The sequence below is a fragment of the Podarcis muralis genome, chromosome 4, assembly GCF_964188315.1.
Source record: "Podarcis muralis chromosome 4, rPodMur119.hap1.1, whole genome shotgun sequence".
Taxonomy (NCBI): domain Eukaryota; kingdom Metazoa; phylum Chordata; class Lepidosauria; order Squamata; family Lacertidae; genus Podarcis; species Podarcis muralis.
In genome coordinates this window covers 43,642,693-43,669,557 of record NC_135658.1, presented here as the reverse complement: position 1 = coordinate 43,669,557, position 26,865 = coordinate 43,642,693, and the positions used below count along the sequence as shown (strand labels likewise).

The window sequence follows — 26,865 nt, the reverse complement described above, 5'->3', positions numbered from 1 at the left end:
AGTGATCTGATTGCCCACTCTGGTGCCTTTCTGGCTGAAGCATGGGATAAGAATGAATGAATGAATGAATGAATGAATGGGATGAATGGGATGAATGAATGAAACTGATATGATTACTAGCCAGATAGCATTAATACAGATTTACATATATTGCATATCTAAACAATGTACGAGCAACTGCAGTGTACATATATTCTTGCAATAACTCAGTTCAGAAATGATTCCGAACTACGTTTCTAGCTCTAATCTGCAACGCTTCACCCAACAAGAAGGAACACTATTGTCAAAGGTCTCCATGTCTGATGAAGAACTGGAACTTGCAACTTTGGTTTTGCCAAAGGCTTTTGTTTTCAGATTAGAGTGGTACACAAGGCAAGTCACAGGTTGCAAGGATCAGCTGTGATATGAGAGATCAAAGGCACCAACAAGCAACAGGTCCCCTGCACCTTCCTTTCAAAGGGTGGGGTGGCCACAACATTAAGTGTGGCTGGCAGCTAGAGTTCTAAGACAGGGCAGGCAAGCGTGCACTCCTTCTAGTGAGCTGGCAGTGGCTAGGTTAGGTTTGTGCCTGCTGACATCTCCATGTCGTAGGAGATGGATGTTGGGTGAGTGCTGGTTTGGCATCATATTTTCTGTTGACTGCCACCCCTGAAGGGCAAGCTGGAACACTCACCAGGATCCAACATCTCATGGTCCCCTAGATCTAATTTTCCAAGCTCCCTCTACTTCTCAATGGAGCCTGACCACCTTCTTCCATGAAACCTCCACAGGACACAGGACATCACAAACAAGACTTAATGTTTGAAAAACATATCTCCTCTCTTGCAGGTTCATAGGGTCCAATTTGAACCCTCCTAGGTGAGGGGCAATCCTACCCTCTCCAGACTGGCTGTCAGAGCAAGACAGACCCCTCAACCCCATTGCAGACTCCCCATAGAGTTCCTTGGTGCTGTTTCAAGGTGCCTACTTGGTGTTGTTGCTACTTATTGTCTCTGTCTGTGGTGCTCTGGAGCATGACAGACATGAGAAACAGATGCAGGATAAAAACAGCCTACCCTGGTGTCTTATGGCCCTGTTGTTACTGTTATGTTCCATGACCTGGCCTCTGATGAGAAGTGGCCCCTGCCCTCCAGGAGCCACAGGAATAGAAATTCATGGTAAGAATTTCCGTTTCCCCCCAGAGGTTCCTGGAGGGCAGTCCTGGTATGGGGTGTAAGAGAGTTGTAGTATCTATGGGTGGAAGAGGAGTAGGGCTATAGACTGACTACCTGCTGAAATACTTTTCTCCCAAAGACTGTGTTGAGTGAGGCCCATGAATCTATCTTACAGTGTTTGGCAAATGTGTTCGTGGAGGCCCTGCAAATGTCCAGAATGGGGAGGCTTCTTTTAAATGTGGAAGATGTGGCTGCTCCCCTAAGGAAGTGAACTGTCAGTCCCCCTGTGGGAATTCTGCTTAATCTGAGTCATGGATCAGTCCCAAGTGTATGCCTATAGTTACCCCATAATCAGTGTTATCTTTCTTGATGCCATTATTTGGCATTTCTGAGGAGGTCAAAAGTACACAATAAGTCCTTCTGCTATTATTGTAAGTTCTGCCTATTATTTCATGTAAACTCATTTATTTTTAGTAGGAGAAAAATCAGTTATCTGTGAGATATACTCCCAACGCCAACCCATTAGCATTTCATGGTGGTCTGGTTTTCTGTGAGATTAGTGCAAACATTATCTGTATTACTAATGAAAATCATTTCTATTTTCTATTACCGCTAATCGAGTCAATAACCAGCTTTTATTTCATGTAGAAGAAAACAATTTGTTCCAAGAACTACAACTCCCAAAATGACTTGCAGAGATAATGAACTCTTTATAACAGAGGGGTGACCACTTAGCTATCAAGTAAATACTGTATTTGATGTACGATGAAGACAAAGATCAAATATTTAGGCAATCAGTGGCCCTGTAAATCCTTGCTGTGAGGCCTATTGGCTCTCATCCACTCATTCTACTTCAGCTGGACTAATGGAGTGGCTGTAATCAAAGCTATTAATGGCACAGTACAATATCTGCAGGGTTACAGATTGCTTTAAAATGTACGATACTCCATATTCATTACAAGAGCAAAATACAAAAGTGCTCATTCTTTTCCTAGCTATCAGCATGCCTTTAAATTCAAGCCACTATTCTGTGGACAGAACAGGATTTGAAATTCCCCAGCAGTTATTTTTAAGCATTGCTTTGTTATGGAAATGCATTAAACGAAAGTCATTGTCCCACGTTTGATTTTGACATAAATAATTCTAAGAATGGACAAAGGTCGGTTCCAGCTGGGTGATATTATGCAGCTACAGGAAGATAAAAATCCTGTAAAAGTACATAAGTTCAAGGTCTTCTATGCATGCCCAGCTCACTGCACCCCACCACCAGATCCTGGCTGTTATATAGTATATCCTTCTCTTCTCCCCCCCCCCCTTTAAAATAGTATCTGATGCATATAAGAAAGGTATAGATAGTTGTTGTATTGTGAAGTGCATGAGTGGTTCAGGTTTCACTGCTGGTTGCCGGAATGTAAAAATGTTCTGGGGCGGGGGGGGGGGGGGGGGAGAAGGGGAACGGGTTTAGGTCCTTTTGGTCATGCAGTTCACATCAAGATGGGGTTTTGTTCAGCTCTTATATGAAAACAGTTCCCCAAAAGTTAAATTTAGTGTGCAAATATAAACTAGATATTGGGTGTTTTACTCCATAATTCCCCAGTTCTAAGTTAATCAGTGGTGTTTGTGTATATTACAATTTCCCTTTATGGGTGTATAGGAACATAGGAACACATCTATGTTAATAATTGCATTTATTTGTCTCATTACCCTATATTGTACATCTGGGAAACAAAGAGTAACAGTGATTAAACACAGTCTTTTCTATGGTGGTTCTGAAACTATGGAACTGTTTTACTAAAGATCACTGTGACTTCATTAGGCACCAGGCAAAGTCCATACTATATCATTCATGCTTTACTTGAATGCTATTTTGTTAGGACTTTTAAAACAATGGAAAAGCTGAGTATAGATTCCTTTTGTGGAAGAAGATTCTGTAGCCTTCAGTTCACTATTTAAACCATAGTTAAATTAAACTATGGTTTAAATGTGAACATGCAGTGTTGGTACATTCTGCTGAAATGACAAGAACTTTGCTTATCCCCTGCCAAAAAAACCCAGCCATGTTTTTGCTTAACGTTACATCTGAATTATGCTCAAATTGTTGTTTGAGGACTAGTCACTTGGTATAAGATAGCTTCCTGTGTATTGGTGGCAGAAAGGGCATAGTGCTCTGTGCCTTCCTAAAGGAATGGTTTGTTAAAGCGCATTCTCCAATTAAATGAGAGTGTGTGTTGCGGTGTGGGCCACCAGGCCAGCTCTGTGTTGCCAGGCAGGTTAATGGCTATTGCCTGGTGCATTGATTGGATGACCGGGTTGCTGGGGCAAATTGCATGTAGCAAATTGGTGGGTGGGATCATAGCCTTTAAATATTGGGGTTCTCTGGTTTTCCTTTCTCTTTTGCAGAGTGCATCGGATCACCCGCCCGCCTGCCCTGTTTTCCGGTTGACCTTGCTTTGCCTGTCATGGGGTCGTCTGCCTTGGTGCAGGGGCCTAGTAGGAATTTTGCCATTTGGCTGATTGGCTGGTGCCATTTGGTTTTTGCCTACTACTTAGCAATTCGTCACAACTTGTAAGGTTGCGGTTAGGCATTGGTTATAAAAAGCTGGTGGTGGAGGGGTCAGGATAGGCTGGGCCTGCTCCTCCTATTGTGCTGAAGGGAATTCCGTTAAAGGAATCCTGGGGCTTGCCATGATTTCGTCTAATCCCTGAAATGGGACCAGGGCTGGCAAGCCTTGGGGAGCTGGTTGGGTGAGTGGCATGGGACTGATGCTCAGCTCACCTGATTCCCAACATTGACTTTCCCTTCAACTGGCTTCTGATCGGAGCTCGGAATGTCAGTTCTGTCCCAGGCGGGGGGACAGATAGTCATAACCAATGTCTAAACAACCACTCACAGATTTTGTATTTTAATAAAGTTGTGGCCAAAATAGTGCCCAAAAACCAAAACTAAAATTACATGTGATGTGTGAAATTATTTTGTGGGGTGGCCTGGGGACCTACACACGCAACTTAAGGGAAATTTTAGAGACAATAGAATTGGCTAAATTTATATATATCAGAGAGGGAATAAACAAACGAGAAGATTCTCTAGAAGGCATTTGCAGCTGTTGCACTTAAAAAGAATAGATACAACATGGAAACTTTCAATGATCTAAAAATAGAAACTTTCAATGATGCCCCCAGCCTTAGTCTGTTAGACTGGCCAAAGGTGAAAGTGAGGCCAGCATCTTACCTTTGGAGGCAGCTGTGGCGGCAGCAGCAGCAGAGACAGGAAAGGGCATCAGAGGAGGGAGGGAAGGAAAGAGGGACAGAGGCCAGTGTTGCCTGCCACACCCCTGACCATCATTCAAAGCACCCCAGGGTGCCACGGTACACTGGTTGAAAGCTACTGATCTAAATTAATTTTGATTAGAGATAGAAAAGGATGGATAGAGAGAGATCCCATTCCTACAGTGTGAGGCTATGTTTATGGATTAAAATTTTGCAACTAAAATAATCTTAAAATAGATTCTACATTGGTATACACCCATATTTAGAAAGCTGTAGTTTAACTAAATAAAAGTCACTGTGTGTGTGTGTGTGTGTGTGATACCCTCTAGTAAAGAGCCTTTAGCTTAGCGAAAGCTGAGTACAGCAAATAAAAAAGTGAATGTATTCAGGTCACATCTTTCATTCACATATTTTACTTGTATAGTGCCCTCAGAAAGGCCAGATGGCTGAAATGTTGGCAGGCTCTTGCACCTGAAATTATAATAAAATACTGTGTTATTATCTGAAATATGTGAGTTGAATGTTATTTTTTTTAACCTGCTGTTGTGTTCACTGGCTAGACAGCTTTTGTATATTACTTAAGCAATAAGGCATGGTAGGGTGTACGTTACTGAAGCTTAGTTCAACTTGTTTACTGTGTCACGTTGCCAAGGAACAAATAATTTCAGCCACTGAAATGATGCACTAACAGCAATGCAGTGCTTCACTATTAAATATCTTAATGCTATTAAAACATAGTCAGAAAACGGAATTGCTAATTTGTCAAGTTGATGATGCTGTGCCTGTACATTACAAGAAAATTATTATATAAACGTGACATATCAGAATTCATGAGGAGGCAAATAAAAGGCAACTAACACAGAAAACTGGTGCAAAATTTAAAATAATGATAGTTGCTGCTAGCAACTCTATATTTCCTGTGTTATTTGTAGTCTTACTTCTACATAATTGCAGTATAAACCCCTGCATCTATAGAGGCTTACTTATAGGACACTTAAAGCTACGCAACTGCTGTTTTTCTTTTCTTTTTTAAAATTAAAAATGCAACTATTCATGTTTGTCAATTCTCTATGGGTTTATCCCCAACTGCTTAGGTAGTATCTGTGACCCAGAACTCACATGGGATGGATAACTGCTCTGATTCTTCTCTTCAGATGCAACAAAAGAGGGTTTCTGGTGACCCTGAGTACAAGAAGAAGCAGAAAAGCACCCTAAAATCAGAGGAGCATAAATATATTTACATTTACATTCTTAAACTATAAATGGATTGATTCATTGCTGTGTTTTCATCGTACGAAAATACATTTAAAATCTAATGACAACTACTTAAAATACAATCTAACAGTATACAGGTTCAGCTCTATGTAACAATTCACACCATTTGTATGATCAACATATTAATTTAGTGTTGTAGAACCCTTTTCAGCCCACTGCTGCATGCAAGCGGGGGGACGGTTTGAATCCGTGGCCCCAGCTTACATTTTCCCCACATCCTATTTTTCTTTTCTCATCTACAGCATAAACCTACTTTGTTTATGCTTCTCTGTTGTTGAGGGCATGCCTTTTTTGTGATTTACCCCTTACTAGTATCATCTGCCTAAGATGGTGGTAGTGATGTGAATAACTTTGTCCTCACCTCATAACTTCCTTTATTCTAGAGTCAAGCTAACATTGTATTCCATATTTGTTTTATTACCTGGGTTACACCATAACCAGCAATCTCTCCGTCAGTGCTGAACTGGACAAACGTATGGGCAAGGCAGCTTTGGCAATGGCTCGTGGATCCAAAAGGGTATGGGAGAATGTGATACTAACAACCAATACCAAGATTAAGGTCTGCCAAGCTTGTGTGTTGAGCATGCTGCTTCATGGAAGTGAGTCATGGGCAAATTACAGCCAGGAGCAACGCCTTCCACATGCAGTGCGTCAGGAAGATTTTGGGCATCACATGGCAGGACAGAGTCTCATACAAAGATGTGCTCTCCCACAGCAGTGGCCGAGAATGACCATTGGGATGAGCGCAGAAAGAAGAAACAGCATGGTGTATCTGTGGCAGCACAACTGGACACCTTCATCTGCCCCAGCAGCAACAGAAGACATCTCTCCCATATCAATCTACTCAGCTACAGCAGACTCTGCAACTGTTTGATTTCACCGCCCAAAAAGCACACTCTTCTATTGTCTCCGAAGACGACGACTACAATGTAAAAAAATAAAAACACACCTACATTTTGGGTGTGCTTTAGAGGATCCATTCAAAACTTCATATAGTGCTGAACACTAGAAGACAGTGCACAAAAAAATAAATCAAAATCCAGAACTCCAAGATTCTGAGCAAAGGACCTATGCAATCCCAGAGCCTCTCTGGCCAAGCCTGGGCTGCAGCAGAAGCACAGGGCCAAACTAGTTGCGATGTGGGTGAACATGATCAGAATTAACAGCAGGGGAAGGTCAGGGATGTGGCAGTTCATCAAATGCTATTGTTCATCCTCTTAACAGAAAAATAATAGAAAATCATTGCATTAGCTTTCATATGACAGAAGTAAGAAATATCTGTTGTTGAAGAGGCATATGTGTATGGACATGGGCACATCCTTTTGATCGGTTTTCCAAGAAGTTAAAGCAGAAGACACACTAGGTGAAAATCGAGTGCACTTGTGAAATGTGCTTGTTACATGTGCCATGAAATGCTAAAAGCAAGGCGGGGGGACATCCAGATAGACACATGGGCAACTTTTTATAGGTTTTAACACCTGAACAAAGTGCAAGTTCATGCAACAAACATAGCTGAATGTGGCGTACTAGTGAGTACAATTCAGTGTTCAGAATGAATGCCACTTACATTTGGTTACTTCTGCATCTTCCCGAAGCCTTGTGTCCCTAAGCGCTTCATATTTTTTAGTTGTATTCCTACTTCTTTCACAGATTCAGCACTTACTGTGACCTTTGCAAGCAAGCATTAGTCAATTAAATCCTGTGATACCCCTAGGCACAAAGTAAATATTCTCATTACACAGACTGGGAATTTGCCTTAGTGAGGATAAGCAGTTTCCCAGGATTCATATTTCAAACAGAACTTGTAATCTATGTCTCTCGCTTGTTTCCACCAACCTACACTCACACAACTGTCCATTAAATGGACTTTGCCTGGAGGTAGTTGAGAGTCTGCATACACAAAATAGGCATATGATTTTGGTAATTTGGACATCTTGGCATCTGTGCCTTTTAAATTATATGTTCAATATGATTGCTGTTACATGCTGAATTCACAGGTCTTCAGGGTGGGCATTAGTAAATGTGATGACATCACAAGTCAAAGTTAAAACGGATTTGACAATGTACCCCCCCCTCACTAATAGTGCCCCGTGCCAATGTGATTTTTCCAAAAATGGAGTCACTCAGAAAGAGGTGAGTATCAACATACCCAGAGTAACCACCTAAGATTTACAGAAGAACAAAAATAATTTAAATCACTGAGCTATCCATGCTGATACACATAAGACGCATTTTTTATTTTTTATTACTCATTTTTTATTACTCAAGCCTTATATTAACTTTCAATATCATTTGCAATTTCTGCTGAAATAAGAAACAGAAGTCATATGACCCTTGTAACTATCAGTTAGCACTTAACTAACATCTTCGTGTGACCTTAGTGCAAATGCATGCCCAGTGGCGTAGCGTGGGGGGTGCAGGGGGGGCCGGCCGCACCGGGCGCAACATCTGGGGGGGGCGCTCGCACTCGCAGCTCTCTGCCCCCTGCTAAAATCCACGGGTTAGGGGGTGCAAATTACTTGCCTTGCCCCGGGTGCTGACAACCCACACTACGCCACTGTGCATGCCCAATGGTAGCCCAATCACCAGCATCAAAGACAGTAAGTCTGGCTGGCTGCAAATCCTAATCATCACTAGCCCAATTGTATTCTAAATTGCAAGATCATGCTGAAGGTTCATAGACTAAAATAAATTAATGTGTGCTTTTCCACAATACATAGTCTTATTATTTGGGTTTTGCCATTCCAGCTTCACAGTCAAAATGTGTAATGCTTTACAGTATAAACTATTATTTTACAAAACAGCTTGCACAGTAATTTGTCGTGGTACTTAGTGTTGCTTTGCAGAGCAATCCTGTGCATTTTTTCTTGGAAGTAAGACTATTTTGGTTTAGTAGAGCTTATTTCCAGGTAAATGTGCATAGGATTGCAGCCTTTCTGCATTTTGTAGAACAATTATATTTTTCACTGCATTGTTAAGAACCCCTAAATATTGAATTATATGCCACTATTTTTTTCTAGAACAAAAATAAACATTGCCCTTCTTTCTTTCTTTCTTTCTTTCTTTCTTTCTTTCTTTCTTTCTTTCTTTCTTTCTTCCTACCTTCTTTTGGTGAGGTGCTGATATTGCAAAACTTTGTTTGTCAAGATAATTACTTACCTTTTGATCAAAAGGTAATTTATAGTTTGAGGAAGCTTAAAGGGTAATGATCCTTATTTCAATATTTTTATTTGCCATATAGTTCTAGCACCCCACAGTTGTCCAAATTGTTAATAAAGTAGCACCAGTTATTATTAACAATGAGGATTTAATAATCACTAAGATAGCATCTGAAAAATTGTTGTTAAAGGGAAAGCAAAGTTGGGGTAGAAAAAGGCAATAATAAATACCACAACCCTCAAAACATCAATACATTTTTCAAACAAAAGTGCACACTGGATGCCTGGGTCCATGCCCATCTCTGTCTTCTGTCAATCACACACATCCTTTTATTAGTCTAAGATAGAAAATAAACAAGAAGACTGACAGTTTTGTGTCCTTTGGCATTTTTGTGTCACCACCACAAGAGGAAGAGGGTATTATGTCATCAGTCAAGTCTGTCAGGTCTGGTTTAGGCTGCTGTTTATCTTTAAAGATTGTTTTCCTTAATTTCCCCCCAAAAAACGGATCCTCACATCTATTATGGATTGTATGCTGTTGATACTCCAGGAATCAATTTCCCCCAATAAACTGGAAATATTCGCCAGGAACTATTTGTCTTCTTTCTATTAGTGGCCATAAATACATTTATTAATATAGCTACAGTCTTTGTGGAAAACATTTTAGAAGCAGCAGCTACAGTCTTTTTCAGCATAGGTAACTAGCATGGAAATTTCTGGAGATTCATTTTGAGCAAAGGTCAGCTAACTTTTTGGGCCCAAGGGCACATTTGCAAACTGCAGAAACTGTCATGGGCACTACACACTCACACACATGCAAGCACACACCACAGCCTTTTCTAGTACTACTCTATGCTGCCTCAGTCAGACCATACATGGAATACTGTGTCCAGTTCTGGGCTCCACAGTTTAAGAAGGATGTTGACAACCTGGAATGTCTGCAGAGGAGGGAAACCAAGATGATGCAGCTTTTTTCATTGGATAGAAATGATGGGTGTAACCCTGCAACCAGCTAGCAACAAGCTTAAGTAAAATGAAGGGAAAGAGACTTAAGTAACTGCAAAATTAACATTTATTTTTGTTTTATGATATCTGGGCAACCCAATTAGGAGGCACAACTACTATAATAACAGCAAATAATAAACTAGAATGTCAGAAATTGTTGTTTTTTGTAGCAGACCTCACTTTTAAGAATCTCATTATATATTATGTCCATTCATATTAGCTTGCTTCTTTTCATTGTTGATAACAGAGAAATGCTAACAGCCTGAGGTAGTAAAAGCTTTTCAGCTGCATGGTCATTGTTGCAGTCACTTTTTTATGTGGCTTCTACAGCTGCTAAACTTATTCCTTCGGGGCTAATCAACAACAATTCCCTTTCTATATTGCTCTATTTAGCACTGTTTCATATTAGGGGGGTGGGTGCTTATGTTTTTGATTACCCGATTCATTCATGAAATTGTCTATCTCAGCACAGAAGTGGAAATGATCAAGATTGATCACATGAATAAATTGAACTGTGTGAATCCAAAATGTGTTGAGAGCACTAAAATAATTTATTTTCTATATGCTCTCTCATGCTATGTATCTTGGCTGCAATTTTATTAGTAGAACTGTCTGAGAGATTGATTCAGTTGCCTCCCCTCCCCAATAGAATGGAAGGAAAGATTGCAAGGCTTTGTATATAGCTGGGGAAATACTACTTACAACATCTCCAGAGTGGAGAATTTATTAACATTTTGTGCAGTTCTGCAACTCTAGTACTTCCAAATATTCATTTAATATTTTCTCTTATTTTCTCTTAATTTCTTTCCTTACCAAAACAGAAATGTATCATTTCGATATTTTTAAGAGATTCTCTATAAAAAATACCTCTTCCCTGTCCCATCTCATTTTTCTGATGACTTGTCTTCTTCCAGTAATCTGCATTTGCCTGGGGAATTCTTGAGGAAGTGATTTATGCATCTTATTAAAACAATATTTAGTGTGTAGGAGGAGTAATGTGTGCATCAGGTTCCCAGTGGTTTATATGCAAGGCAGAACTTACTGTGAGGTGGGCAATGCCCTGCTACCCTGGGAGAACACATGCGGCAGCAGTCCCTCTTTGACAGTGGTAGATGGCCAACAACTGCATTCTGAGGGTGGGACTGCATTTCTAGCAGGTTTTGTGGCACTACAGTCGACAGGTGTAGGGAAATCTCAGAAGCACCACCATTTATACAGGTGTGTTGAAAGTATGAAAATGTGAAACTCCTACCACTAGAGGTTGACCAGGAGCTGCTTGATATTATTGATTCACATAAGATGGTTTACACTTCATGTATAGACAACACAGATACAGTTGTACACTCCCCACTTCCCTAAGTGAAGAAAACATCCAAGGGTAGAGCTCATTAAACTTCAGTTCATTTCAATGAGAGCCCTGAAGACTGAAAACATGGTTGTAGCATTTGCTTTATTTTCAAATATACAAGTAGATCATGCGTGGATGTAAACAGCAGACACTCCTACCAGGCAGCAAGCAAATTCCCTGAAGATTTGCACATACAATCTACCAGTCAGCTCACATTTTGCTCCCTGACTGTACCCACCCCCCTTCACATATTACTTGTGTGAAAGGGGGAAGCACACTATTCCCTACCCCATACTCCCAAGGACATGGTACTACCCTCAATATCCATGCATTGGTGAGATTGCTGACTCAAAGAAACCTATGCAAGTATTTATTTTTTTATTTATTTTTTTAATATTTTATTAAGGATTTTCTTGTTTTACAGAAGTGTAGTGCCTCATATATATTTTTCCCCATGTAACATTTTTACAAATCCGTTTCATTTGTTGAGGCATTAGGGGGAGAAGAAAATAAAAATAAAAAAAGGAGAGAAAAGAGAAAGGGGGGTGGAGAGAGGGAAGATGGATAAGGGTGGGATTGGGTGGCGGTGTTTCTATTATGTTTAATGTATGTAGAGTTTGGTGTCAGCGTGCTTGTGTTGTTCACTTGTGTTCCTTTGGTGGTGAGAGAGGTTGGGGTTGGCCTAGGGTGTGATTGTTTGCTTGTGATTGGCTGTGGTGATCTTTGTTTTCGTGTGTGAGTGAGGTGGGTGGGTGTTTTGGATCAGGTTAGCCATATTGATTTGTATGCTGTTGGTGGATTATTGTCATTGTCCTGTTGGGCTGTGTGTGTGATAAAGGGGAGCCATACCGGGGTGAAGGCATCTTCTTCTGTTTGTCCCCGTGTCAGTTTCAGTTTATTAGTTAATTTTTCTAGTAGGGCTGTTTCCCATACTATTTGATACCATTGGTCCATGCTTACTCCTGACAGGTCTCTCCAGTGTCTGGTTATGGTGTTTCTGGCTGCTGAGAGCAGGTGGGTTATGAGTTCTTTGTGGTGTAAATGGGCATTGTTGTCTTAGAAGATGTTTAGTAGGGCCAATTCTGGGGTGGTGTCTATTACTTGCTTAGTTATTTTACAAATTTCTTGTATGGCTGTTGTCCAGAATAGTTGGATTTTGGGACACTCCCACCACATGTGGAAGTATGTGCCTGTGGAGGTGCACCCTCTCCAGCATTTTGGTGAGGTTCCTGGGTGTATTAGCGCTAGTTTCCTTGGTGTTAGGTACCACCTGTAGGTGAGTTTCAGTGTGAGTTCTTTTCTTTTCGTTGATATGGATTTAAAGGGGGGTTTAGACCACATTCTGGTCCATTGAGTGGGGTTTATCTCATAGCCTATGTCATTCTCCCATTGATTTTTGATTGCGTCTAGGGGATTTGCGAGATTTTGGAGTAGTATTTTGTATATTGCGGATACCATCCCTTTACCGTTTCCCTTTGTTGTTAGGAGGAGGTTTTCGAAGGTTGTCAGGGGCCTAGTTGCTGCTGATTTTACTGTTGGGTTGTTTAAGAGGGCATGTAGTTGGTGTTGTGTTAACCAGGGCATTTGGGTGTCTTCTAGTTTGTCTTGTATTTCTTGTGTTGACAAGGGTTTGTTATTTTTATAAAAGTCTATTAGGCGATACAAGCCTTTGGTTCGCCAGGTTTTTATCTTGAGGTTTTGTGCTGCATGGTGGAATAATGGGTGGTATGCCAGGGGGATTAGTGGGGATGGGGTTGGGGATAGTTTGCCTATTTGTGTTTTCCATGCTTTGAGCATGGTCTGTGTGTACCTGTTAAGTGTTGTGGGAATTTTCTTTAGTTTGTTTGGGAGGAGTGGGTATGTTGTGGTGCAGGTGTTTTCAATTGTGTCCTTCTCTAGGTGTACATATTGTTTTGTCTCATCTTCTAGTATATATGGGATTATATGGCGTATTTGGTTGGCGTTGTAATATGCTTCTATGTTGGGGATTCCCCATCCTCCTTCTGAGGTGGGGAGGTGCAGGTATTTGGGGCTTATTCTTGGTTTTTTATGTGAGAAGATGAAAGAGTGTAGTTTTCTCTGCCAACTGTGAAGTTGGGTTGAGGGGATCCAGATTGGGAGGGTTTGGAATAGGTAGGTTAGTTTTGGGAGTGTGATCATTTTGATCATGGCTATTTTGTCTGAGAGAGTGAGGTTCATGTTATTCCATCTCTTTAGGTCTTTGTTAATTTGTCGCCACAGGGGCTTGTAGTTGTGGAGGTATAATTTATTGAGGTTTCTGGTTATTTGTACCCCTAGGTATCTGAACTTGGTGTGGCAAAGTTTTATTTTGGTGACCTTCGTGAGTTCTTTTTGGGTGTGAGGAGGGGTGTTGAAGCACATAGCTTCTGACTTTGTGAAATTTACCTGTAGGCCCGACACCATTGCAAATGCGTTGAGTTCTCTGATTAGGGAGGTTGCTGTGCTTATGGGGTCTGGTGTTGTGACCATTAGGTCATCTGCAAAGAGCCCTAATTTATAGGTCCTGCCTTTTATTTCCACTCCCTTGATGTCTGTGGCTGCTCGGATGCGGATTGCTAGGGGTTCCAGAGCCAGGATAAATAAGAAGGGAGACAGTGGGCATCCTTGTTTCGTGCCTCTTTGGATAGCTATAGTGTTAGAATCCATATTGTTAGTTCTGCATTTTGCTGAGGCTTGGGAGTATATTTGTTTGAGGATTTGTAGGAAGTTGGGGCCAAATTTCATGTTAGTTAGTACTGCTAATATGTATTTCCACTCCAAGCAATCAAAGGCTTTGAGTATGTCTAGGGACATAATTGTCAATGGGAGTTTGGTTGCCTTGCTGTGTTCGATCAGGTTCAGTAGTTTCCTGATGGGGTCTGTTATATTGCGGCCAGGGACAAAGCCAGTCTGGTCTGGGGCTATTAACTTGTGTAGGAAGATTTTTAGGCGGTTGGCCAAGATTGATGTGAATATCTTGTAGTCTTGGTTTATTAATGAGATTGGGCGGTATGATTCTACTTTGAGGCTGTCTTTTAGTGGTTTTGGGATGGAGACTATTTTGGAGTGGGTCCAGGTTTTGGGGATGGGGCCTCCTTTTATGATGTCGTTGAATAGGCGGGTCATGTAGGGCATCAAGGGTTCTTTGAATTTCTTATAGAATTCTGCTGTGAAGCCGTCTGGGCCTGGGGCTTTGTGTGGTTTCAAGTTTTTGAGGACCGCATCTATTTCCTCTGGGGTGATAGGGCTATCCATGAATTCCTGTTCCTCATCAGTTAGGGTAGGCATGGTCAGTCCTGCTAGAAATTTTTTGATTTCCCTCTCTGGTGGGTTATGGGAGGTGTATAGGTTGGAGTAAAATTCTGCAAATTCTGAAATTATTTCTTTGGGGGAGAATGTTATGTTGCCGTCTTTTTTGGTGATGCAGTGTATTCTTGTTTTGAGTGCTTTTTTCCTACATCTATTTGCTAGTAATCTGGAGTTTTTCCCTCCATATTCATAGAAACGTTGTTTAGAGTATAGAATGTTGATCATTGTTTTGTTGATTTCTAAGGAGTCTAGTTCTCTCCTTTTCTGTTCTATAAGTTTGAGGAGTTTTTTAGATCCTGTTTGTTTGTAGCGTGATGAGAGGGCTGTGATGTCTTGTTCTATTTTGCTAATTTTTGAGGAGGTTTGTTTTTTAAGGAATGTTTTCTCTTTTATGCAAGCTCCTCTGGTGACCGCTTTCATTGCGTCCCATAGGAGGGGGGTTGTTGTATTGTTTACATCGTTTTCTTTGAAGTAGTTTTGGAGGGTTTTTGTGAGACTCTCTCTAATTTGTTTGTTTGTAGTTAGGATGGGACTGAAGGACCAGGATGGGGTGGTTTGTGTTCCTTCTCCTATTTTAACAGTGACTTCTACTGGGGCGTGATCTGTGATTTTAATGTTACCTATGTTTGTTGATTCTACTGAGGGAATCAGACCCTGTGTGAGTAGAATGCTGTCCAGTCTGGACACTGTATCATGGCGTCCCGATTGGAATGTATGGCTGATGTCTCCCGGGTTTTGCTCACCCCAAATGTCATAGAGACCCCTGTTTTTTAGCATTTTTAGTAACTTGTAAGAGTTCCTGGTTGTTGGGGGTTTCCTTCGGAGGAAGGTTGCCCATGGGGTTGTGGGGTGGATATCTTTCAGGGATATACCTTTCATATTTAGATTGAGGTCCCCTCCTAGGATTGCTTCCCCTTCAGAGAAGGAGAGGAATTTGTTTAGTGTTTTCTGGAAGAATTCTAGTTGTTTCGTGTTTGGGGCATATATGGAGCCGATTGTCAGTTTGATTTTGCCATCTAGTGTCCCTTTAGCGAAAATGAATCTGCCTTTTTTGTCCTTGAGGACTGTTGTGGCAGTGAAGTTCAGGTCCCTACTGAGTATTATGGCTACACCACGGGCTTTCCCTGAGCCTTGTGCGACCCACTGTTGACTAAAGCGGGGGTCGCTCAGGAGTTTGCTGCCTTTGGGTGGATTGTGTATTTCTTGTAGGAAGGTGATGTGTGGTTTCATGGTGTTTATGTATGAGGTGATGCGTTTTCTTTTGATGGGGTTTCCCAGCCCCCTCACGTTTAATGTAATTGCTTTTAGGTTAGCCATTTTGTTTATCTATTATGTGGGGTGATTCCATGCCAACCCGTTCGGGTTGTCTTGTGTCTCTCTCTTCGTGTTGTTTAAAGAACCAGTGGGGTTGCGCTGACCTAGGGTGTGGTGGGTGGGGGGCTAGTAGGATTAGAGTGAGATTTGGGTTAAAGAGTAGGGGGTAAGTCTATGCAAGTATTTATTATTTACCGGTAAGTGTGTGTGTGTGTGTTTCTTTAATATTTATATCCTGCCCCTCATCATACCTGAGTCACAAGGCTGGGTCACAACAATTTAAAACACAATATACAATAAAAGCAACTCAGTATATACTTTCAAGAAGAACCATCCTCCATCTATTCAATATGTCAGTGGGAATAACCATGTACCTCAGTGCACATTCAGCTATCTCTGCTTGTCCTATCTTCCTGCTCCTACTTATCTTCTCCTTGAATGTGGTTCAGAAAATTCAAAGAAATGTGCAATCCAATCTATAACTATGTTCCTAATGGCATATAATGTCTAGTACTCATAGACATGAGGAAATATATTTTAATAATCTTCAAGCATGGGTTTATAATTTAGGCTGATTTTTTTTCTTATGGTAATGAGCCTATAAATGTGGCGGGGATGCCTTATGACCTCTGGATCCTAGAAAAGTGTATCCCTACCATCACCACCACCCCCCAATTCCTGAGGCCTAAAAACACTAAAGAGTGGTCTCAAGGGCTCAAAAAACTATTCTCTAGCAATTTGTTTCTTTTAGTTAACCATTCTGGATTATTAACAAGTGAGTTGGCAAGTGACACACACATATATATTTATACACACACTAATAAATAAGGAAAAGCAATGTTGTTGTTGTTTCAAGATATATGATGTTATCTTGTACCAATGCTTGAGCCAAGCATACAGTCCCATGATCTGCTTTCAGGGGAAAACAATTGAATATAGTGGACCCAGAGTGCAAAACTAGCTAAACTATAGGTTTGGGTTGTGTGTTTTTAAACTGAACTGATTTGGGAAAACAAACTCTCCCAGACACATAAAAATTCTAGACAATGCAAGTGAGATGAACACCAGCCGTTGCTGTTGTGTATCACTCAATGCAAAGCATGTGGTGATTTGTTCTGTGGTAATAATCCATTCAGGTTACCTACAAGAAGACTATTTTGCAAAATTCTAGCTTTTGATTTCTTCTTGTTTTGTATTTTGATTTTAAAGCAATATTTCATTTGCCTTGTCTGATATTTGCCAAACTGAGCCTTTGTAAAACTCTGTGATATAAATGGTGTGAAATTACTTTTTAAAAAACTCTATACCTAACATACTTCTACAACTTCACATTAAACCTGCTACATTGAAGATGGTATTACAATGTTCATTTATGAAATATGTTGAATATATGTTTTATTTTTGCTTTACAGCTTTGAGGGACAATAGGATTGAGCTGCTTCGAGCTTCGTGGCATGAACTAACCATCAGAGTCACTGATGTGTCACTGTCAGATGAAGGGCAATACACCTGTTCTTTATTTACTATGCCTGTCAAGACTTCCAAGGCTTTCCTCACCGTTTTGGGTAAGCATAACAGGTTGAGAATACCAAAGAGAAAACTGTTGACAAGATAACTTATATAGCTTCTTATGAACTTTAGAGGATTCTGCAGAATATGTTGTGCTGAACCATGGTATATTGCTACAAAAATGAGCCTGGTCTCCCCTCAAGCACACATTTACCCACTTTCAGACATGGTTGTAAGGAGGAGTTTGGAAGCTAACCACAGCAAGTCATCTGAATCAAAAACTGTGGTTTATTTTAACTAAATTTAGTGAGAACAAGCCAACTTGATAAACTATGCCTTGAGTTAACTTCTACTAATCATACTTACTTTGTCCAACTTCAGGTGAGGTAGCTCCTAAACTCTTCTTTGTAGCTGCACTAGGTGGAAAAATGAAGTACACTAGCTTGGAGATAGGCTAGGCTCATTCTCATAATGCTAAACTATATTTTAGTGTTACATCTGAACCAGTCTATATTGAGTAGACACAGTGGCTATTATTGCTTTATACTGAGATTATCTGTAGTGAAATTTATATTTTGACTACTGTATGCTTCTGGGCAAATGACAAATTAGTGAATCTCTTAAACTGGTGTAGCCAATGTGGGCTCCTCCTGATGCTGTAGACTTAAACCCCCATCATTCCTCATAATTGGCCATGCTTGCTGGGGCTGGTGGAAGCTGTACTCCAAAACATCTGGACTAACATTGTTGGATAACAAATGGAATAGCATTAGAAACCCATTTATCTTTTCATTTGAAAGATAGGTAGGGACCATAGCCTAACAGCAGAACACAAGCTCTGCATGCAAAGATTCTAACTTCAGTCCCTAATGCCTTTAGTTAAAAGGATCAGGTGATATGAAGATACAGCATGATTAGATGATGAAATGAAAGATTCTCAATAATTGCTGAAAGTCAAGACTATACCATGTTAGGCTAAATGGACAAATAGTCTGACGTGGTATAAGGGTGTGTCCTAAGTTAATGCACATTGCTCAGAAACATGAAAAGAAATGCAAGTGACTCATGCATTCATCTTTCACTGCCTTTCAGAATCTGTAGAACTGCAGTTTTGTTGCAGTATCTTGTAACCTGGGTTGATACAGAAACCACAGTACACTGTACAGTCCAAGGACCAAGGAGTTTGTTTATTTATTTGTTATATGTGCTCCTTTTCTCACTACAAGACTATATAGTGGACAGGGGAAGAAGTCAACGTGTCTAATGAAAAGGCACTAAGACCATCTATTTTATTCCTTGCTCCCTTTCAACTTTAACGGAAGTGCACATTTCCACAGGGATGGCCAGCTTCTTTAACTTCTAAATATTCCACCGTTTTTAACACTTAAAGAAAAGCTATAAAGCAAAAGACTTGGGAAGTGACCCAGAAAATAGTTGAGGCATCAAGATTCATAAGAATCTATGAATGTTTGTGTCCACACACACACACCTCTCTATATGCTACTAATATGTTATAAAAAAATTGGCACGCTAATCCAGCAAGGCTATTCTGCCTATGATATAAGATGTCTGTCAATGAACTGCCTTATGGATGCAACACTATGTGCTTGAAAGCAAGCTGTGTGTGTGTTAATCCTGCACTGCATGTATACCATTGGACTGATGGCATCTATGGAGAATGAGGATGATAATTGCAGGTACCTCCCCACCTACAATATACTAGCACTGTCAGAGTTGCCAGTGCTGACCATCTGCTCAGGGACAAGGAGAGAACTTTGCATATAGCAATTTATATATAGGCTGCTGTTGTGCATGGGGGTCTCTGGATCTAGGAGTTGCCCCCTGAGTTTGACATGTTCTCCTTACCTTTTCTTACTCGTCCCTTTTTCAGTTTTTTCTCTGCTTTTGACTCTTTGTATATAGTAAGGTGAGAGTTGAATTTAATAAGGCTGATGTAAAATGTTCTGTGTGCCAGTAATATTAAACTTAATCCAGCCAGGGAATTGCTTTTGTGCCTAGGATATGAAATATGTGCCTCTGCTAGTTCCACTGAGACTATTTTACCTGTTTGACGTTAAAGGGGAGGGGGAACCAACTCAGAACAGAGTATTCCAGGATAAAGACAAACGCAGGTCAGTTTTCAATCTAAAGAAGCATATCTTAAGATAATAATAATAATAATAAACAGGTGGCCGTTTAAACTCAGTGTGTAATATACCCCCACTATCTTTTTGGTTCTAGGGAAAGCAATGTTAAAAAGGCATTTGTCAAGCTGTAGTTTTTCTCTCCCTTTTTTCGTAATGTAAGGGCAATTATCAAATCAGTTTAAAAAAATCTCTTTTCCTGTAATTCGTTCGTGCCATCTTTATAATGATAGGAAATTTCTGTATATATCAGTTCCCTTTTCAGTCTTTTGAATTATTAGATTTTAATGTTAGGGGTATTATTAAGGATAACATATCACACATCTTGGGGAGAATTAATGCATTGAAAAAACTCTGCTGTTTCTTTCATGTGTTGACTACTGCTCAAGCATAATCAGCTACCTATGAATTTAGATAGAAGTTTTGTTGCTGTTGTTGTTTTAAAAAAGCTGAACGATAAAGTGAGGTGCATTGTAAATTATATATGACTTCTGTCCAGTGATAGTCAATGAATTACATAAACATCATTCTTAAAATAGTGTTGCCCTTATCACTGTGTGTGATAAGAATGGATAAAAAAGGCGATGGAAGGATGTATTCCTCATCCTAACCCTTCTTAGCTAATTTGTGAAGCAATACTATTGATATATTTGCACAGAAATAATTCCCATTCTGTTCAGTGAGGCCAACTTCCTAGTAAGCATTCTTAGGATTGCAGTGGTACCTCGGGTTAAGTACTTAATTCGTTCTGGAGGTCCGTTCTTAACCTGAAACGGTTCTCAACCTGAAGCACCACTTTAGCTAATGGGGCCTCCTGCTGCTGCCGCAACGCTGGAGCACAATTTCTGTTCTCATCCTGAAGCAAAGTTCTTAACCTGAAGCACTATTTCTGGTTGGCGGAGTCTGTAACCTGAAGCGTATGTAACCTGAAGTGTATGTAACCCGAGGTACCACTGTATAACCTCAGCATCTTTACATTTGTTTTTAAATTTCCCCTTCCATTTACGTGGACATTTGGTGGGATGTGTTTCATGCTTGTATTTTTTTTCTGTTGTGTAAGGCTGCACTGGACTGTGTGTTGCTTCTGAAAGAGGCATCTGCAGTCTGGGTTAATTTTAGACACAGAGGGCTAAGTGATAGTGAAGGTGTTATTTGGCACCAAGGTCTGGCCTCTCTGCCCAGCGTGCACTGTGTGACTTCTTGTGCCTTATAACTTACCTTACCTTACCCTCTGCTGCTCTCTGGTCTCCCCTGTCATTATTGGTGCATCTTGTTTTTGTTTTTCTATTTCTTACCAAGACTGTCCTCCTTTTTGCTGTAACCTATTTTTGCTTATCATGTCACATGCTTTTTCTACTCTTCTATGTTTACCACGTAAACGCCTTTACGTCCCTGTCTGTCTCCTGATGCCATTGATCTGTCATCATTCATCTTCTGCCTTAGCTATTTTTAACAAACAATGGGCTTGCAACACTGTGGTAGGATCTGCTAGAAGGAAATAACTCAGCACAACGACTAGCAGAATCTCTCCTTTAGTTGAAGAACCATTGAATTTAAGAGTCCAGCATTAATTTCCATACACTGCATAATACCTAGTCTGCTCTGTACTTGGAATAAGGAACTGGTGTGCAATAGCATGGTATGGTTCAGAATGCTTACCTGGGGAGCTGAAAAGCATAATTCACAATAGTAAGACTTGTCTGGGGTTTGAACAAATAACTGATGATCAGTGGTCTAACAGAATATCTAGCTGAGACAGTTTGGGGGATGTATGAGGAATTCTCCAACAGGAAAATAACTGGTTGTTCCTTTCAGTAGAGATAGATGAGCAATACTAACAATTGGATATCTATGAAAATTTATCTGCACCTAAGATGCTACTGTTCCAGAATGTAGAAATAACCACCTTTTGTGGGGAGTGTATCAAAATATCCACTTATTTGGAGAAGATAACTAAGAATTATTTAGCACCTCTGGAAGAAAAGTATAGATCAGGACTGTCTTGTGCACTCTAAATCTCTCCACCTTGCCATTTCCTTCTACTCTATTATTTTCTTTGTTACTTATCTGTATTACTTCATTGTCTCCTTACTTCAAAATCTCTGGGACCATCTTTCCATTTTTGCTTCACTCAAGGCTCCCTTCCATCTTTCATTTCTATCACAACTGATGGCACCACATTATGAACAGGGATGCTGGAGGAATTCGGTTTCTGACAATTCTCGTACAAGCTGACTTGATCCACATCTCTAGAACTAAACTGCAAATCAGAATATAGCTGTCTATTTTTGTGTGGATTTTTCTAAAAATGCATATTAATGGAGAAGGGAGATGAAACATCTACAAGAGTTAGACAGACCAGAAATAGATTGGTCTATCCCTGATTATAAGTCGCTAGCAGCCTCTTGCCCAGCATTGCTTGGGACTTCTAAGAAAGACAAGCAATCAGTTCAATTTTGAAATCAGTCATTAAAATGAGTATGGCTCCCACAGATTCAGTCCACCATCTTGATTCAAAATGACATTCAACCACAGCTAACCATAGAAAAATCCCTGTTCCTTGATTTCAGGAACCATCATGCAAAATTTGGTGACAATATATTAAGAGGCACCCAAATGCATAGCAAATAAACAAACCAGCCTTCTAAAATACATAGTTACTATTGATCAATGGTAAACCATCTACTGCTATGTCTGCTTCTTCATGTTCTATCCCTGTTTTCTCCTCTTCCCCATCTCAGTACCCCCTAATAAAATTATTGTGCTTTGGGGGAGAACATAGGAATTATTTGTAATAATTTCTAGTGGAGTGAGGATAGAGGCGAAAAAGCAAGAAATGTGGAGTTAGGACAATAACATAGAATGCAGAGACAAGCCACACTGGCAAATAGTTAATAGAAAGGCTCTAGTTGCTGACAAAGCAATGAAAATGGAAAGTGCTGGGCTCAGCTTGACATGCTCTTGCCTGCCCTGAGGCCCACACCTCATCACCTTACAGATACACAGGCTTCTGAACCTGTTGGTGGATCCAGATTTGCTTCAATTGCTTGGCTGTCTTTCCACAGTGCACAAAAGTCTCTGAGCTCCAGCTGCACACTGAGTCCAATTTCACGGTCTGCATGGAAATTCACTGTTTCTGTGTAGTCCATGAAATCATAATTTATACAGGATATAAATTATGATCGTATGGTTTGATCAAAACCACACTATGATTTACAGAAAGGATATCAGTGAATTTTAACTTCTTATTAACTAATTAGACTGGAATAAGTATAACTTTTGTATGGCCTCTTTTCTTTCTGTATTGCTAGCTCAAATCATACTGTAAAGCTTTCCGATATTAGCTTAGTTCATACTATAGATAAAGGGTAAAGGGACCCCTGACCGTTAGGGCTAGTCGTGGACGACTCTGGGGTTCTTGGCTTTTACTTCTCAACATGATATGCTTGTTTTGAAACTGAAAAAGGAAGTCTGGAAAATTGTTCAAAGATTCAGAATGCTTGTTTATTTGGGGAGAAATTTATGCAACTCTTATGTTGGATATGTAGTGCCTTGGATTTTAAAAATGATAGATTATAGATTAGTGTCACTAAACGTGATATTGCTGAAATAAATGTCTGTACCGGTAGAAATTGTACTAATCAGTAATGCCATTTTACCTCTCTGCACTGTTAAAAGCATTTAAAACAACTCGTATGGTATCAACATTATAAATCATCTTTATGCTTTTTGCTAGGTGTTCCAGAGGTTCCTCAAATTAGTGGATTTATTTCACCGGTTATGGAAGGTGACAGGATGGAGCTTACATGCAAAACGTCTGGTAGCAAGCCAGCTGCAGATATCAGATGGTTCAAGAATGACAAAGAGGTGAAAGGTATTGTTCAGAATTGCATATTTCATTTATAAGAAACAATTGTTAATTAAACATGCAAAGAAGTGGATTTGATTTGCAAAACTGTTACTGTTCCATTCCTGGTAGATAATCAAAGAGTAATCAAATGAATTTTCTAAGCAAATGCTAAGTATTTCTCATGCTGCTATGAGTGGGTAACCCGGTTCATAAAATCATTAAGACAGAAGGCATCTCAAAGTTCATCTAGTTCATTCCTGCAGAGGAAGAAACCTACTACTGCACTACCCCTGATGGGTGACCATCTAGCTTTTGCTGAAAACTCTCTGATGAAGATGAGTTAACCACCTTCTGATTCCTTTGTTGGTGAAAAGAGCCAAGGCTCTATGTATCAGTGTCTTCTTTCCCACACCTGCCTAGGGGTTGCAGCACAATTCTCCCACAGTAATTCCACACAGTGATGAAAATAATGCATGTACCTGATAGCCAACATTCACAAATACCAAGTACACAGGTTGGATAGAAATGTGTCGGGTCACTCCTTCACTCCATATATGTCTCTGTTTTTCCACCACCACAGTTTTATGTCCTTGGCCTATGTAGCTGCTTCTTTACTCTGGCTGGGTGGAGCAATCACTACATCCCTTTTCATTTCTTCCTGGCAGATTAAATCACATATCTTCCCATTAGAATTAGCTGGTGCCCATTGGGGTTAGTGGAGTGCAGGATAGGGCAACTGCCAAACGGTAGGGGGAACCAGCTCCCTTTTTTTGTTCCCATGCTCCTGCCTTGTAAAGGTACAAAACATACTTACAGAATGCAATAGAATTACTGAGCAGATATTCAGTAGTTTTCTCAAGTACGGAGAAGCCACAATATTTTGGAACCTGCACCAGGCATAGAAATGACTAGTCATTAACTCTGCCACTACAGTGGTGCCTCGCAAGACGAAATTAATCCGTTCCGCGAGTCTCTTCGTCTTGCGGTTTTTTCGTCTTGCGAAGCACGGCTATTAGCGGCTTAGCGGCTATTAATGGCTTAGCGGTTTAGCGGCTTAGCAGCTATTAACGGCTTAGCGGCTTAGCGGCTTTAAGAAAAAGGAAACAAACTCGCAAGAACTCGCAAGACGTTTCGTCTTGCGAAGCAAGCCCATAGGGAAATTCGTCTTGCGGAACGACTCAAAAAACGGAAAACCCTTTTGTCTAGCGAGTTTTTTGTCTTGCAAGGCATTTGTCTTGCGGGGCACCACTGTAAAGCAAGCTTTAAAAGTCAATTTCACCAAAAGCAGAATAGTGACGCTCGGAGTCCATTAACCCAAGAAGCAGAATCCATGCATGTTATCAAAGCAATTCACAAAAACCCTTTCACAGAGAGCAAAATGGTGAGGCTAAGAGTTCAAATCCCATCCACACCTCTTTTACATACACATACATCCCTTCCTACTCTGTAACCTCACTCTAGCTACCTAGGGGCCAGAGAAAAAAATAAAGGTAGGAAAGGGGAAAGACGTGAAGTAAACAGGAAAGGGAAGGAGGGAAAAAAGGGAGAAAGAGGAGACAGAATAAACAAAAGAAAGAAAAATGGGCATGGGAGATGATAAGGAAAATTGCTGCTACTTTATACACACTGAAAAATCACAAAGCAATCCCTTCTGCCACCTCTTGCCTATTCTCTGGTTGTTTTCTGTTCCCAGTGCACACTGGATCACATTGTCTGCTGTCTGGGCACTTAGTAAGTGAGTCGGTGTCTGTGAGGATTCTTCATTTAAAAAAAAACTACAAAAGAAAGTCATAAAAGCAATAAAATAGGAAAGCAAAACAGCATTCATGCAGCGGCAAATTTAGCAGACAAAAACTTCTTGATCAGTTCATTAGAATAGCATTAAAACACCTCAGTATGGTAAACCAAAAACAAAGAAATCTCCTAACAGTAAAAATGTCTTCATTAAATGAAGGTCAAGGTCAAATCAACCTCTGGAATAAGGGAGTTCCGTAGTCTGGACATCATCACAGAAAGGCCCATTTCCCACACAAAGCTTATTGTGTGTCTTCTCGCACATAAAGGCCATTTCACAGTTAGCATTTTCAGAAAGCAGACCTCACTGCTGTACTTTTTGTGCTTATTTGTTAAAACAAACACCTGGAAAACTAACATGGAAAGCAGAAGCCACGAGTATACAAAGGCTTCAGAAGAAAGGTTGGATGAGATTTATCATGGCTCTCTTGTTGATGTATCTGCCTTGAGAGCTTATCAAATTGTTAGCATTCCTGAATGAGAGTTCAAAACTACAATATCAGGATAAGATAATTGGGTATATAATAATATATATGTATAATAATGCATTGCCTGTTAGAAGAGTGCTGATATTTTAACAGGCACCATGGACAGATCTTATTATATACATTACATTCCCAATATATTAACCTATTGAAGGATATGAATGAGTGATTGAGGCACATGTTGCAAGACAAAATATGTTGAATACTCAACATTTTTACAAACTACCGTTTAAAATGGTTACACTGTTAACATTTCTTCTGAGAAACAACAACCATATAAAGTGTTTTAAATGCAATCTTGATTTTCTCTCTGCTTTGCAATTTCTTTCTCTTTGTGTCAATTCCAGAAACACAAGTGATCATGTTACATTGCTGCTATAATTTTTAACACCTCTTTTGCAATAATGTCTCAATCTAGCTCTTTCCTTAAAATATTCCATTAGAATCTGTGAGTGTCAAAACTGTATGGCATTAGTTGTCCACGAAGCTTCTCCAAGCAACATTGCAGAAGTAATCAGCTAAACCATTAATCTTTATTTAATATCCACCAACACTGAGTAATGTATAATACAACAAATACTAGCATATTTAGAAAGAGGGGGGAAAGACTATGGCTACTGCTCAAGAAAATTTCCTCATTCTCCCCACCTCTGTAACATTTCGTGCCATGCAATATTTCTAAATCAAAATCAGAAGAAAGTAATGGATAGAGAAATATTAATTTTGTCAGAATTAAAATGTATCTGAATTCCCATGGCCATAATATGCATACAGAAAATGCGCATTATCCTGCATCATAGCTGGGGGACGTTCCAAGCAATTCTTGCCATTCTTAGTTAATAAACCAGGTCGAACTGAACATTAGCTTTCACACCATAGTTCATACAAGGGTGGAGATGCAAGCAATTTCCCTAATTCTAGCTGTTGGGTGAAAAAAATCATATATTCCCAGCTGCAGATAAGTGTTCTGAATATAATAATAGATCAGAGGGAAGGGGGGTGAGTTATGCCTTTACTGTTTCAGGTATTGCATGCTTAAGCCTGTTGCAAAGATGTGGAAGGATTTGCAATAGCCTGGCACCGTGGGAGTAGTAAGTCAGTTAGTACTTTGAACAAGCAACTAAATATGACGTCCAGAAACCTGGCCAGCATTTTGAATTAGAAAGTATGGTAAGAAATACCCTGGCCTAGCGCAGTGGTAAGAGAGCTCATTTTTAAGGCAAGAAAGCAAAGCTCAAAGCTACTTGCTCCCT

General features: G+C 40.1%; 1 protein-coding gene across 3 annotated transcripts in view; it reads left to right on the top strand.

The window, feature by feature from the left end:
* The window catches only part of CADM2 (cell adhesion molecule 2), a 378,263-nt gene that overhangs the window by 244,919 nt on the left and 106,479 nt on the right, over window positions 1–26,865 (top strand). For all 3 annotated transcript variants that reach the window (XM_028726903.2, XM_028726901.2, XM_028726902.2), the window contains 2 exons: window positions 17,243–17,395; window positions 23,220–23,357. In XM_028726903.2, the coding sequence (XP_028582736.1) occupies window positions 17,243–17,395; window positions 23,220–23,357 (291 nt within the window). The remainder of the gene's footprint in view (window positions 1–17,242; window positions 17,396–23,219; window positions 23,358–26,865) is intronic.